Source organism: Neofelis nebulosa, chromosome 15 (genome assembly GCF_028018385.1).
Source record: "Neofelis nebulosa isolate mNeoNeb1 chromosome 15, mNeoNeb1.pri, whole genome shotgun sequence".
NCBI classification, from domain to species: Eukaryota; Metazoa; Chordata; class Mammalia; order Carnivora; family Felidae; genus Neofelis; species Neofelis nebulosa.
The window spans coordinates 39329438-39344902 of NC_080796.1; the positions used below are offsets into that span (position 1 = coordinate 39329438).

Below are 15465 nucleotides of genomic sequence, written 5' to 3' on the forward strand. Positions count from 1 at the left end.
TGTTTCTAAAATGTACTTGTAGGGGCGCCTGGGTGGCGCAGTCGGTTAGGCGTCCGACTTCAGCCAGGTCACGATCTCGCGGTCCGTGAGTTCGAGCCCCGCGTCAGGCTCTGGGCTGATGGCTCGGAGCCTGGAGCCTGTTTCAGATTCTGTGTCTCCCTCTCTCTCTGCCCCTCCCCCGTTCATGCTCTGTCTCTCTCTGTCCCAAAAATAAATAAAAAACGTTGAAAAAAAATAAATAAAATGTACTTGTATAATTTTTCTTGCCTTGGTAAATAACACACATTAAACATAAACTTTCTTGGATGATTCCATGCAATTAAAATAAATAACTATAAAAAAAAAGACAAAAAGCAAAACACCACCCCCACCTCCTACCCAAATGATTGTATGGAATTAAGATAAATAAATACCAAAAAAAGAAAAAAAAAAAAGACAGTAAGCAAAACACTACCCCTACCCTTGCCCAAACTCTATCAGACACAGATTCATTAATGTCTGTTTTGGCCTGGATACTGTTTCATGAAGCTGTGAACAAGCTTCATGACCTATGAACAGGTCAATATATTGTCCTGAGAACCCCCAGTCCCGTGAGAGGATGTGTGGGCTCTTAGCTCCTGTGACTCAGCCATTCCAGTGCTTCGCATGATGCCCCAAACCCCTTCCAGTCTTTACTTCTCTCCTAAATTCCAATCCTTTTGTTTCCAAATCATCGATATCTTCCACACAATGTCATCTGCCGTTTGTTAACAGCACAGCTTCTTCTCTGGACTCCTTTATTTGGTGGTGTCACCCCTCTCACCTGCTCCTCAAAACCACTCTATTTCATTCCATCCCTTCACATGTCACCCCACACTCCAGTGCAATCATTCATCACATTCCAGAAACTCTCCCTGTACAGTCTCACAAATCTCACTTTTTTTTTAAAGATTTTATTTTTTTAGATAATCTCTATACCCAACATGGGGCTCGAACTCCCAGCCCCAAGATCGAGAGTCACATTCTGTACTGACAGTTGCTCCTCACAAATCTCACTTAAAAAAACCCTCTCTACCCACCTAATCTAAGGCTGTTGGTATTATACTTTATATCTAGTGACTCAACATTTTTAAAACACACGGATTTTTTAAAAAAATAGCTTCCTAATTGATCCATCAGACTATACTTAAACTCACTCATTTATGGGGTTGAATCCAAAAGTGTTTGGACTGAATTCAAGGTTATTTATTTATTATTTTTTAAACAGTCTGGCTGCCATCTTGCCTCTCATAATGTTCCCGGCGTCTTTGCCTTAAACCTGCTGAGTTATTTACTCGCTGCTGGATTTCTTCCTCCCTTTTCTCTGTTATTTTTCTAATGTTCTTAGTGCTTCACTTCTGTCTCTAGGTTTTGATGCCTAGGTTTTAGTTGCGTCTCTGGCATTCAACCCACCACCTCATCTCTTGGGTCATCGTTAGTGACCTTGTGTCTCTTAGTTTGGTCAAGTTGGGGAGACAAGTATTTTGAATTACTCTTAGTAGCCTTAAAAGCGCTCCTACAAATAACTTCTTCAGGTCGTGGTGGCAGGTGGTGTTCCTGAGACCTACCTCATTCTTTGGTTTTGGTTCCCCCAAATCAGGTGTCAGGCATAGTCCTTCCACATACTGTATGCAAGTTTGTCCCTTTGGCCATAGCACCACCACATTTGTCTTAGTTGCTGGCTTGGAACCATGAACTTACTCATTGGTGTTAAGGTAGGTGCTGCTGCAAACACAAAATAGACCTGAAATCGGTAATAGCTCAAGTACACAGTTCATTTCTTGCCCATGTAACACTTCTTCTTCTGAAGAAACTGTTGGCTGGTGGGAAGGTGATTCTAGGATGTAAGCTCCTTTCATTTTGTGTCTCCACCGTCCCCTTGGACACTCGTCATCATCTGCAACCAGCTAAGGGAGGGGGAAAGAGACCCTGAAGGAGGCATTTGGCCTACAAATGAGGCTTATTACTCCCACTCACATTCTATCTGGCTAGAACTTGGTCACATAGCTACAAATATTTGCCAGAAAGGCTGGGAAATGTAGCGTGTCTCCAGGAAGAGGAGAACAAAGATTTTATTAATTTTTTTTAATGTTTATTTATTTTTGAGACAGAGAGAGACAGAGCATGAAGGGGGAAGGGTCAGAGAGAGAGGGAGACACAGAATCCGAAGCAGGCTCCAGGCTCTGAGCTTTCAGCACAGAGCCCGACGCAGGGCTCAAACTCACGGACCTTGAGATCATGATCTGAGCCAAAGTCGGACGCCTAACCAGGCACCCCGAGAACAAAGATTTTATTAAACAGCTTACATTTTCCCTAAGGAAGACATCCTCAAGTCCCATCCAGCGATTGCAATGTTTTCCAAGTCCCATATCTCTGGTGACGCTCTCTCTTTTTCATCATGTTCAGTGACCTGGGAATTTAAAGACAAGTTAACCTGCTCTCCAACTCCACCAAATATATAATGTAGAGCAGGAAGTGGCTAAATACAATCACAATTCTCAATTGAAAAGGGGAATAATGAGAAACATACATCAGCCATCGATTCACAGCAGTGAAAACCCCTACTTCTCTCTAGAATAGTTTTTTATTTACTCTGGATCTATCCTGCCTTATCCATTATCTCTGTGGCCACCTGCTCTAGCTTCTGAGAAGGTTTACATGCTATGATTTCATTTGAAGCAGGCCTTGAGAACTACATGTCTCCTTCCTGGGGCGTTAAACAATTTTCATGCACATCCTTCGTGAACATGCAGTTTACCTGAGGTTGCTCTGAATGTGAGGCAACACTAAATAAATCTGATCTTTGCCACATGGTGAGTCCCTTTGTTTAGTTGTGCAGTCTTTTTTTTTTTTTAATGTATTATTTTATTTTCGAGAGAGACAAAGACAAAGTGCGAGCAGGGGAGGGCAGAGAGAAAGAGGAAGACAGAGAATCAGAAGCAGGTTCCAGACACCGAGCATATCTGCACAGAGCCCGATGTGGGGCTTGAACCCACAAACCGTGAGATCATGACCTGAGCCAAAGTCGGACGCTTAACCAACTGAGCCACCCAGGAGACCCACAGTTGTGCAGTCTTGACAGGCCTTTCTTACTGAATACCACTTTTGGTCTTTTGTCTTAGTATTTGGGGTTCAGAAGCAGTGGACATTTCAAGCCCCCAAGGCACTTAATCTCTGGGCTCTCTCCATTCCCTTCAATCTCTGCATGAAAATCATATACTTCCTGCCTGAGTTTAGTGCTTTCCTGTAATATTTTTCAGCAGAAAACATCTTGAATAAGCTGTTATTCTGGCTCTTTGCATTCATTTCCCCTGAACTACAGGTTCATATGACCCCCTTCCAAGCGTAGCAGGCAACTGTTCCATCAAACGTTTTGCCCCTGAATACCATGGGTTCCAGTTTCTGCCTGCTGCTAAGCCCATGTAACATATTGCAAATGTTCATTCTCACAGACCCTCCCTGGAAGGTCCCAAAATTTGTTTTGGTTTTGATCATTTGTAGTAACAAGTGGACTTTAAAATGTGTAATGGCTCAAATACAATGGAGGGTTTTCTTATTTATGTTAACATTCCAAGGCAAATATATCTGGTTGTCTCTTTCCTGTGAGGTGACTCAGTGACCCAGAATCGTTCTAACTCGTGACTTCGCCATTTCCTTGGCTTTCTGTTTCCTCTGTATCCAGCCAGTGGGAGGTGAAAGGAGGCATGCGAAAGGCACATTTATTTCTTAAAAAGCCTCTTGGAAATTGGTGCGCATCCTGTTTGCTCATATTCCACTGGCTAGAATTCAGTCATATGACCATTTCTAATTTCAAGGGAGGCCAAGAAATGTAAAGTGATCATATGACACAATAGAGGAAAACATGGATTTTGGTAACAGCGGGCAGTTTCTATCTTAAAAGGTTTGTTTGGAAAGTCTTCCCTTAGATATGTCAACATAGTATGTGCCTTCATTTTTTCCTCTAATTAATATGTTTATGAGATTCCTTATATAATGTGTTGTTTATTTGGCATTTAATTGCATAGAAGCATTTAGTGTATGATTTTATTATAATTCATTAAAAAGTACAAATCCAGCAAAATCTTTAACATATTTACTGAGACTTTTTATTTTTAAATTGGGAAGACCTTTACTTTCAAACGGGAACCGTGGAATATTTTGATGATCTGTGGAAAGAAAGAGTTGACTGAAATATTATTTTGCATTCCGGATGTCAAAAGAGTTACTACCAATTTGCAATTATATACCTGAATTCCTCTGCAATGATTACATATAATTTAATGATTTTCTAGTCGGAATGCCGATGTGCCTATTTTCTTCTGGAATTTCACTTTATATCAATTGCAATTCTGTGAAAGACAGTAAGCCATGACCCAAACGAATATCACTTTTTTGGAGTAAACTCATAAGCAAGTCTATTGTTTTTGCCCTTCAACCTTAAATGTTTTAATAATGGAAGCCCAACATATCTGGGGGCAGGGGATGAATTCCGCAGCAAGTACTGGGAAGGGATACAAGTTCTTCAAACTTAGTTTAGATTCAATTATGAACCCATTTATGTTAAGCAGAAATGTTTCATGTTTTCATTGTGTTTCACTAGAGGCAACTCTTGCAAAAAAAAAAAAAGTTAAACCAGGGAAATTGGGCATTGGTGTTGTACTCTTAAAAAAAGTTAACTAAAAAAGGCTCCCGGTTAATTTATGGAACTAAGGATTCAAAGGCAGAGATTAGATAGCGTAACAACGTTTTAAGAGCACTGAAAGTTTAAAAGTTCTTTTCAATATGGAAAATAGTGCTTGTTAAGTGTGTTTTTATAAAATCTTTGTTGCTGGAAATAAAATGGACATGGGAATGGAATATGAAAAACATATCTAAACTCAGGGTCTTTGGGAAAATGCCTAGAAAAAAAAGAATTGAAAATCAACAAACTGCTATTGTCAAATACAAAATGATTTTGTTAAACAGAATGATTACACCACTATGAAGTAGGACAAGTTCACGGTAACTCAAAGGGCAAGCTAGGGAACAGGGTGTGAGTACACAGAGTCCAGCTAAAGATCCTGAGATCCTTTTTAAAGCCACTTCGTTTCATTCTTGATTTATTTGTGAACTTTAAAGGAGATTATTTTAAAATGTTTAAAGTTGTCTGTAATCTATTTTCTTTGGAGGTCACATTTGACTTAGAATTAAAGAAAATGACTCAAACATTTTGATAGCAATATTTTATAGCACATTGAAATGAGAATCCTTTCAAACTGGAGATCTTAATAACATTTACATGTATCGATCCGGTATTTGCCTATGTGATCGACATTATTTTGGGTAAAAATCCTATTAATGCTTATTTGTCCATGGTAAGAATCAGGGCTGATTTTTGGGCACGCTCATCTGAGAAGACAGATGCTTCCCATTCCAGGTGAGGGCTAAAAGGTGAAGAGATTTCTTACAGAAAGGTGAAGAGAAGGAACTTTTAAGCCACACAAAAATTTATTCTCTGGAAAACCAAACTGCCATTAAAATCTCCTTGGATTAATAATTTTAACAGTTTGTATATTGTTTACAGAGAGGTCAGCAATTTCTTCATGTAATACAATTATACAAAAGGGAAAAGGCACCGAGACAATCGGTGGGTAGATAGTAGAAAAGTAGACATGAGAATCAAACGCCACATACAGCACATTTTCAATTACATGAAAATGATTAAATATAAGCTCATTCTATAAAATGGGTCATTTCACACACACATCTGTTTATATTTCTGACCCCAAAAGCAAATGAATTCTGGGACGATAGTACAACACTGTTGATAACCATACAGACACTTGTATATGTTAATAAGATCCATTAACGGTATACAGTCACTAGAAAATATGCTGGAGACAATTTAAGACCAAGGGAAATGTTAATCAGCAGTGCATTTCTTCAGGTTGTTTAACAAGAGTTTTGCTCACAGAGCATTTAAACTTCATCACACTGTTATATCCATTATTAGAAAAATAAGTAAGAAAGCTCTGTAGAAACTATACTATTAAGGAAGCTTCTTTGCCTCAAAAAAAAAAAAAAGAAAATAGGAAGAAAGGAAAGAAGCAAAGTAAGGGGATATTGAATATAAGATTCCGCTAACTGAATTTTCCATACAAATTACATTATTTTGAGAAATAAAGCACAATGCAAGAGTACTGAGCAGTGCTGAACATCATGAGTTTTAGAAAAGGAATAGATCCTAACATTTATCAAGACCCTTAAAGCTCATATAATAACTGGTTCTTCATCAAGACTAACTGAACTGAAAAGGAACTTGGATAACACTTCTTCTTTCAAAATTCTAGTAGAAATCCAGCCAAAGGTTAGCTGTCCTCTCTATGATAGTTTTAAAGATTCCTCAAAATTGTTGCCACTATATTTTCACCACAAAAACAGAAATCATCTAATTCAAATTATGCAGAAACATTATAAATGAACTTTGTAATGCAAGCTATTGGAAATTTTTCTCTTAGTAAATTTAAAGTAATTATTTATAATTTCAAAATACTGTTAGAAGTATCACCATTATTTTCTAGCTGTGCTTCAAATATTGTTTAAATATACTTAAATACTAAGCGAGCCGATTTATATGCAAAGCTACCCTGGTTTCCCCTCACAAAACAAATGTGACGTAATTATAGAATGTCGTAAATGTTCTCAATATTTATTCGGAAGGACTGCCCCAAAAGAAACGTGCCATCTCCACGCCCTCCTCCAACACAAGACTTCCTATGATGCCATGGTCTTTACTTCAGTTTTCCTTTTTTGAAATTCTGTCCAGTTATCATTAAAACCACAGCTTTTAAGCGTTCCTCACAAAAATTAAAAAACAAAATGTCCAAGCAAAAGAGAGAAGACCAAAAGGAGGGAATTGGAGGAAATTTAGGACATAATGTCCTAAAATCTCATTTTTGAGAAGTTGGCTTCCACTCCATTAGGATTAGAATCAGGGTTTATGGAGGGAGGTGGGTGGGGATGGACAAGATGGCTGATGGGCATTAGGGAGGGCACTTGCTATGATGAGAACTTGGTGTTGTATGTAAGTGATGAATCACTAAATTCTACTCCTGAAACCAATACGGCACTATATGTTAACTAGAATTTAAATAACAGTGAAAAAAAAGAGGATCACTTGTAGGTATTAAAGTTGCCATCCTACACCAGGGCTCTAAGATATTGTTCTTTTAGGCTTTAGGGGTCTTTTATTGGTAGTTATGTATTAGTTTCATCAACACTAATGAAGGTTATGAACAGGAATCACTGGTGAGGACCTACCCCCAGCGTATAAAAGGTTTGGTTGTTACTGAAAACAATAGCGTGTGGAGGACGTGAGCACACTCAGAAACCGACAGACAAGTGCTGGTAAGAAGTTCACAGCCACCCCCTTCAACCAGATGTGAGGCAAGATAAGCAATCAGTCTTAGAGATATGGGAAAATTCCTATTTTTTCTCATTAGCACAAAATAGTCATATTTAATATTAACTGCTTCGATTTATGGAAATAAGCATTCCAGCAATATCTGAATATATAAACAAATTTCATAAGATTATTTTTTCAGTGTATAATGGGGTATTGCATTTCATGTATTGGGTATTCATTTTAAAAATAATGTGTCAGGTGAGAGATCACATGTTAAAGGAATAAACAGAAAGGTAGTAAGGGTTTTCTTTTTAAAGTAGCCTTGAATATTTAAAAGACAAGCTCAAACATCAAATACTAATCAGAATAATAAAGAAAAGGGTGAAGAAGGAAACTCAAATAATAGGACAATTTAAGATACAGACTGTCAGACTGACATTGAAATAATGTCAAAAATCTTGCAAAACTATTGCCATAGCAGTGACTTTGTTTTCAGTTATTTAGAAATATTTATGTGCTAACGGTTGAGATTCCATGATAAAATTATGCCAAACTTTTGTTAGATTAATCAAGTTTCCTTCTCTGCCCCCAACCCACACAACACCCTAGAGTACTCCACACTCGTGGAGGCAAAGTACAACAATAATCACCAGAGCAACAGCTAACCTCTAGTGGCTACATATGACCATGCTTTGCTCTCTCTAGTCTTAGACAAAACCTGTCTGATCCCTGTGACTAAGGAAAAAAAAAGTCCAGGTATCACTTTTCGATAGGTATTACTCAGCTTTGATGAACTCTGGTATTTAATGTGAATGCACATGAATGCAAGTGGGGGAAAAAGGTACAGAGGAAGAGAAAAAGAACAATTTTAAAAAGAAACATTACCTGTCTTAAATAAGTAAATAAATAAATAAATAAATAAAAATAAAATGAAACATACTTGTCTAAATGTGGAGAGAAAGAACAAGTTTCATTTTTGATAATGGGCCAATAATTCTAGTCTATTATACACTTTCACATTAAACTTGCATTATGACCAGACCAAACACAATGATACAGCAGCAGTTACAAAACAGCCCAATTCCATACCACATTATTTCAAATACTCAATTAGCTGCATTTTTCAGCGGGCCAATCACAGATCTTTGTTGGGGGAAAAAACTTCCAACATGTAAAATATATTCATGCAAAATATTACACCAGAGAAGAAGGTACAGCGACATTTTAAATGACGGAAAACAGAAACTCAGATGAACCTAATACACAGCATTTATCTTTAGAGACAAGAAAGACCCGAGGCTGCTGTATCAACTTGATATTTGAAATAAAAGATCCTAAGAAAGAGCAAAAACCATCAAGGAAATAGAGATTAGAAAAGAGGTGACAGAAACACTGGTGTTGCCAGTGAAGAATCCAGGATCAGTGTGAAGACAGAGAAGCCATTTAAGATGACAATAAAAGGCAACAGACCTTATTCTACACAGGAATGAAAACTGCCACCACCTTCAGCTGTTAACTACAAAACTTACCTACAGGTCAGTCTCATTTCAAGGAGAATACTGACAGAGAGAGACAGAGAGGCAAATATCTCCTCAGACTCTCTGCCTTATATTTATCACTGGAAAGACAGTTCACAGGGAAATATTTGAATAATAATCCAAAGTAATTTTCAGGAATCATAAAACCAACATAATAGAATTTATTATACCAAGGAACACTTTGAAAAAGTTATGTTGAATTGTGAAAGTACAGGGACTCATGATTCAATATCGCTTTTAATGTTTTCATTAAATATTTTTCTTTTTAAGGAAGCACAAATAAAAGATCAAAAGCACTAATCCTAGTCTTAACCTCACTCTTATTTATCACAATTACACTTAAGTTTAATCTGTGGATGCCGAAACATTGCTGTCAGTAATTCTCTATCATGAGCTCAATATTCTACACCAAGGTAACTCAGGCAGAATTTCCTGGGAAGCTTAATAAAATACAGATTCATAGGTTTCACTCCAGACCAAATAAAACAAAAATCTCTGGAGGTGGGGTTTTGGAATACAAATTAAGCTCTCAAAATAATTCTTAAAACACACGGTAGTTTGGGGCACGCTATAGTTGTTTCAAATTTTGCCCTTGGAGAGAATATATTCCTTGATGGCAATCTAATCTGTGTTTATTCTTTAAGATCCAACTAAAGGGCAATTTTCTCCAGGAAGATTTTTCTGATCCCATGTTGTACTCCTCTACTGAATGTGTATCATTCTGCGGCTATCTTCTCACCTTAGGATGCAAGCTTTGTGAGGACAGAGACTTTGTCTATCTAATATACTATCTCTGCATCTGTAGCACTTAGAACAATACATTACACATAGTAGGTGCTCTTACAAATATATGTAAAATAAAGGAATGAATAAATCCATGCATTGCATAAAATTCATAAAAAACTGAGACCTACATAACAGTATCATTGATTTATTCTGTAGGAAATTTAGCTCGATTCAGTATTTATTATGTGCCTACTATGAGCACAGGGCACATAAAGATAGTAAGACAAGGCATTAACTCATATTAAGGGAGAAAGAAAAACATATAATAAAATAAGCTGTAATGCGGTTAAACCTTAATAATGAGTATGAAAGAAACATAAATAAAGTGCAATGAGAGCACAGAGGAAGACAGAGGTCATTCCTCTCACCACTGATATGGGCGAGATACCTGCTAAAGGATACAGGATATCTCCTTCATGGGGTAGAAAGGGGATCATATACAATTAAAGTATCTTGGATTCCCAAAACTGGACAAGGAGAACAAACTGATTAACATACTTTCAGAATATAAGCATAGGCTAAACTTGTGGAGTAAATTAATCTCCAAGTCCCTGGAAATCAAAGTCATCTACAAACTATCACACAGAAGTACCATTTATATCCTGAGAAGAAAAAAAAAATCTGATCTTCTTTTCTTCCTTGTCTTGTATTTCTCTTTCCCAAGCTCTGTTTTGTTCTCTTTTTCCAGTTCTGCCATTCCATTTAGGTGGGTGGCATTACTGGTGAATATAATGTTGTTCTGTTTTTCTTGCAACTAGTAAAAAGGGGTGCAATTGCAGTATGTGTAGTATAGGTTTTAGAGTAATTTACAGCTGGATTCTAATCCTCGATCTACTATTTGCTTACTGGATGACCTTGGGCAAGTCTGCTTAACCCCTATGCTGCGGTTTCTTCGGCTATAAGATGTGAAAATATTACCTAGTTCATAGCACTGTTGTGAGAATCAAACAAAATAAAAAGTTACTACGCTAGAGCTTAATTATAGAAGTTACCATCATCTTATTATGCATTTTGGTGGGCACAGATGCTACTTTAAAGTTAATTTAAAAAATGTCCCATAATGTATTTAACTTTCTGCTCAATATGGAGTTTGGTGATAATGATGGCTACCTCCAGTGCAGGCCATAGGTGAACTTGGAATGGTGAATGGAAAACAAAACAAAACAAAACAAGAAATAAAGGCTTTAGGATAATAATTATCAGTGCGAAATAATGTAATAACTATCAACGAGAAAAATCTCTATGAATTGACCATCTAGTCCTTGTGGGCAAACGGCAATTTTATGTTAGTGGATTTGTATCATTTCTATTCACACCTGGAAAAATTTGATGACTACTGCTCTTACTTCATCTAAAATTTATACCTTCAAATAGCCTCTCAGTTCACTTGAAAAGCTATGATATCATTTGGTTTCCATCGTCATCTTAAAGACCATCCTTAATTCTATGACCTATTCCCCCATTGGTGCTATCTTACTTTGCAGTCATTGATTATGCTTCTGATTCACTTGATAAATAAATGAAAATAATGATGTGGTATTGAGAAAATGATTTAACATGTAGCCCTGGTCATCTGCACTAGGCTGGATGAAACCACCCTACCAGGCCCTACACCTAAGCATGCATATGCTAATCAAGGTAGCTTAGATGTTTGCTTATTGGTTTTTCCTTGTTAAAATCGTGGTCCAATTTATTACTTTTGTCACTAAATACAACATTATTGAGAATTCACTGGATACATAGCAGTAAGATAGTCAAACGGATTTCACACAAAATGTGGACAGTACAGAAGACACAAGGTTACAGAAGAAAGCCCCTGAAAGGTAAGAGGATAGTATACTAACCAAATTTTTCACTGATTTGAAACACACTTTGTTTCCTGGGCAGTAATAAACGACTACGTTTTGCAGCTCATCTGGGAGACAGATAAAGCCTCTAATTCCAGGCTCAGAAGCTCCCATGAATGCCAGTCAATTGCCATATTTGGACTATCTCATTTTATTAAAGAACTTAGGGGGTTTTAAGAGAACAATAAGAAAGTGGGTTGTCTTTCTCACAAGTTTCTGAGACAACACCTGCTGCCCACCAGTGGGCTCCTATTTGCTGTAAATCACTGAGATATAAGATTTTGCCTTTATGCTTTCATGCAAATTTAAGCACACAAAAGAGCAGTAGTACTGTCTTGTACATTAGATTCAGTAGAGTGAAGTGGGTCTCTCGAGACCTATTTCATCTTTTTCTAAAAGAATAGACAAATTTGGGGGAGTAATTACTCTAAGTTGTGTCAATCCACAAGGTACAAAGATATATATTTTGCTGTGTGTGGAGGAGAATGGCAGCAAATAGCACCCAAAACCAAATTTAATTTCTAGTAAATACAGAGAGGAGAAAAAACAATCCATAAACTTGATCAATGGGTTTCTAATTAATTAGTTATCCGAAAAAGCCAGGGCACCTTCACCTTTTCGTGTGTGTGTGTGTGTGTGTGTGTGTGTGTGTAGTATGCATGTAGGTGTGTGTGTATACAGATACACGTACACATAATTCATAATCTTTGAGGACTTGGCAGCTGGGGTGGAGGTAGGGTCCTTCGTGAAAAGTTTTACAATTGTTGATTAATTTTTAAGTCATTGGACTTGATATCTACACCAGATAACCCCATAAAGATAGATCAAAGCACATGCACAATTCTGGATCTGCAGAAAGACAGATTTAGCAAATAACAGCTAGTTAGGTCTTTTCGTCAGTGAAGGAGAAAGCACCACACTGGTCTCATAATATGTTTGATTATTGATTAGGCTTTGTCACAGCTACAGATATGACTCTTCTCATTAAGAAGATCTCAGTTCTTAGCAATACAGTCCGTTGTTGTGAAGCCAGAAGAGATACTTGTAGCATTGAATGCTTAAATCCAGTTTCCCAGTAAGGTGTGCATTCCCCAGCCCCACCCCACCTTTAAATCTCTTTCCACTGTTGAAAATATGTATGCGAGAGAGTTCACCATTTGATGCACATTCTAACTTTATAACTTAACTCATCTACAAAAAAACCTGGAAAACACTTATTAGTGTAACAATAAAAGAATAGATCTTTCCCTTTAATGCAACTCTGTAACATACATTCTTAAACCTCATGTCACCCAATGTGGCATTTGTATTTTATCTTCTAATTCATGTTATGAATGCATAGAGCTGCCATTTTTTAAACTAAAAAATATTAGGAGTTCACTGTCTTTTGGATTTCTTTTAAGGCCTTTTCAGTAGAGCCAAGCTGATGCGATAATGTCTATGCATGGTTTTGTTATCGTGGTAATAACAGGTCCTAGCTTACCATAATATATAGTACTTAGTTGGGTCTGGGAACAATGGTATAGTGCTTTTTGGTAATTGGTAAATAGTATGTTTTTGTCTAGTTTAATTAGAAATCAGAAAGAGAGAAAGAAAATATTTTTCATATATACAAAACATTCTATTTAATAAAGTATATGCATAAAATTATATACTGGGTAAGAAGCGAAATTAAAAAGAAAACAGCTTATAATATTCCTGATTAATAAGAGTTCTAAATATAAAAACAACAAATGGAAACGCCTTGCCATTTAAAAAAATTAGCACATTATACAACTTTTACAGACTTCAGAGGAAATAAAGATCTTGTGACACTGTTCTGAGGAATCTTTACATTTATAAAAATCGAAGGCCTAATTTTGCAAATACAACTTTCAAGCTGTATGAGCAAATTTAACTTACATGAAAGGCACAGGATGACATCACGTTGAAGAACGTATCTGTAAATTTCATAAAATCTAGTCACAAGTCACTAGAAATTTCATAAGGAATCTCAGAACTGTTTTTAATATGATGTTCTGACTCAAACTGAGAACTGGAGAGTCTTTATATCACAAGTACAAATTCAAGAGTGAAGAACACTGAGAGAGAACAGTTTCTTATTTGAATGCTACCTGCTTTATGCAGTGTTGTTACGAAGGTCTCAGAGCAGATAATTAAAATTAAAATTCTCTTGAACTTGAATTGTTTTCAATTTTCAACAGCTTATCTACTATTTTTTTTAGTTTGTAAAAAATGTATTTTCACGTTACTACAATTTTAAAGAGTCAGTCGTGGAAAGAAATGTTAAAGTCCTGCTCTATTAGCTTCCTACATTGGAATACAGGAATACAGAAAGTGCTTTCAACAGAAAGTTACGTAGTTCTACAGGACAACCTGTCTAAAAGACTTGCAAGGGACCAGTACAGGGACTGGGTCTCTTTGGATCAGGCAAAAGCAGAGGCAAATGAAGAAATGAGCTTTTTTTTCCAAAGTGACATATAAAAAAAATTCCTTTATGAAAATGAAGACTCACTTGCACTTAAGATTTAGTGCTATTAAGAAGAACTGAGGCACAAGGAAACTAAGTGCACAAAGGAAAAATATCTGAAATGAAAGTGTTTTCTATGTAATTGAAACCCTTCGCCGTTAGATACGCCTCATGACAGAGCCGGAGACGTACTTCTTCAGATTAAAGAACATTACCAACCCCAGGGACAAGCCAGTCAAAATACGTGTTTCCTGGTTAGCGTTTGTGGGGGCGGGGGCGGCGGGGGGGGGGGGGGAGAGGACACTACAACAGTGTTGCAACTAAGGATTCTGATTTTAAAAAATCGGTTACAATTTTGATTTTTCATGAAAGTCCTGGCTCTTTGCTAAAGTGAAATTAAGTTCAAACCAAAAGCATGTTCTTAAAACTCTGGAGAACTGTTAACTGTGATGATGTAAGTTTCTCATTTCCCAAACAAGCTCTACCAGAGACACATCTTTTCTTCCTTTATGTCAGGATTAGACGCTCTTTCCACAGAATTTAAAGCATTCTGGTAGAAGGTTGGGGATGACGCTTCAAAGAACAGCTCTTCTAATGGTGACTAGGTAAAAACAGTAATGCTGCAATCAGAAATAATGCTGCCTTGGACTGTAATTGCTTGTTTATCCTATTCATCATGACTCTAGTAACGCATGCCATCTACACACTTGCTGTCCCTTCGACTCTTTCATTTCAGTCCAGTGATTGAGCTCCTCTTCTCCAGAGCTGTTCAGACCTAAAGAAATCCAGCCTATCATCTCTTTCCTTTTCATGCTGCGTTTGTTATACACAGACAGTATGAGTGTCACATCAGAAAGTTGAAACAGGGCCACTTGAAAAACAAATGTTTCCTTGTATACTGGATTAGGCTGCCCTCTGCGGATGGATGTCTTGCATTTGGACATCTCTTGACCCATGGAATTCAGGAGAGTTAATTTGACATACGTATCTAAGGAAAAAAACAACAACATACCACAAATATCATTCGAAACAAACTCAAGACACCTTACTTGTGACATCTGCCGAGAACATTAAGTATTTATACTTTATAAGGATATGGTGTATACCATGTTTCATGGAATTTCAACTGATTCCATTTTGATGTAGATGCTTATTCAATGTGCCAAGTACAGAGAATGCTAGGTAGGCAGAAAATCTTTTGTGGGTCATAATATCTTAACCTCGCTATTTCTACGTTATAGTTAGAATTTAAAGGTATACCTCATAATCCTTCCTCCACCCTCCCACCCTCCGCTTCCCCTCTCCCCCCCTCCCCCGCTCCCCAGGCTTGACCTCCCACTCCCACCCCTGTCCAACCCCATCCCCATTTAGCTTCACTAAGCAGGACGTCATAGCATTAATAAACACTTAGCAAGCTCAATT

General features: G+C 37.2%; 1 protein-coding gene across 6 annotated transcripts in view; it reads right to left on the bottom strand.

Annotated features, from left to right (window-relative positions):
• Positions 1 to 2139: 2139 nt before the first annotated feature.
• The window catches only part of SYT14 (synaptotagmin 14), a 236305-nt gene continuing 222979 nt past the window's right edge, over positions 2140 to 15465 (bottom strand). For 5 of the 6 annotated variants that reach the window (XM_058702302.1, XM_058702301.1, XM_058702303.1 and 2 more), the window contains one exon: positions 5487 to 15031. In XM_058702302.1, coding sequence (XP_058558285.1) covers positions 14718 to 15031 — 314 coding nt within the window. In that variant the 3' untranslated portion in view covers positions 5487 to 14717. Of the gene's footprint in view, positions 2429 to 5486; positions 15032 to 15465 lie in introns of those variants that run through there. The other variant, XM_058702300.1, reaches the window with a different exon arrangement.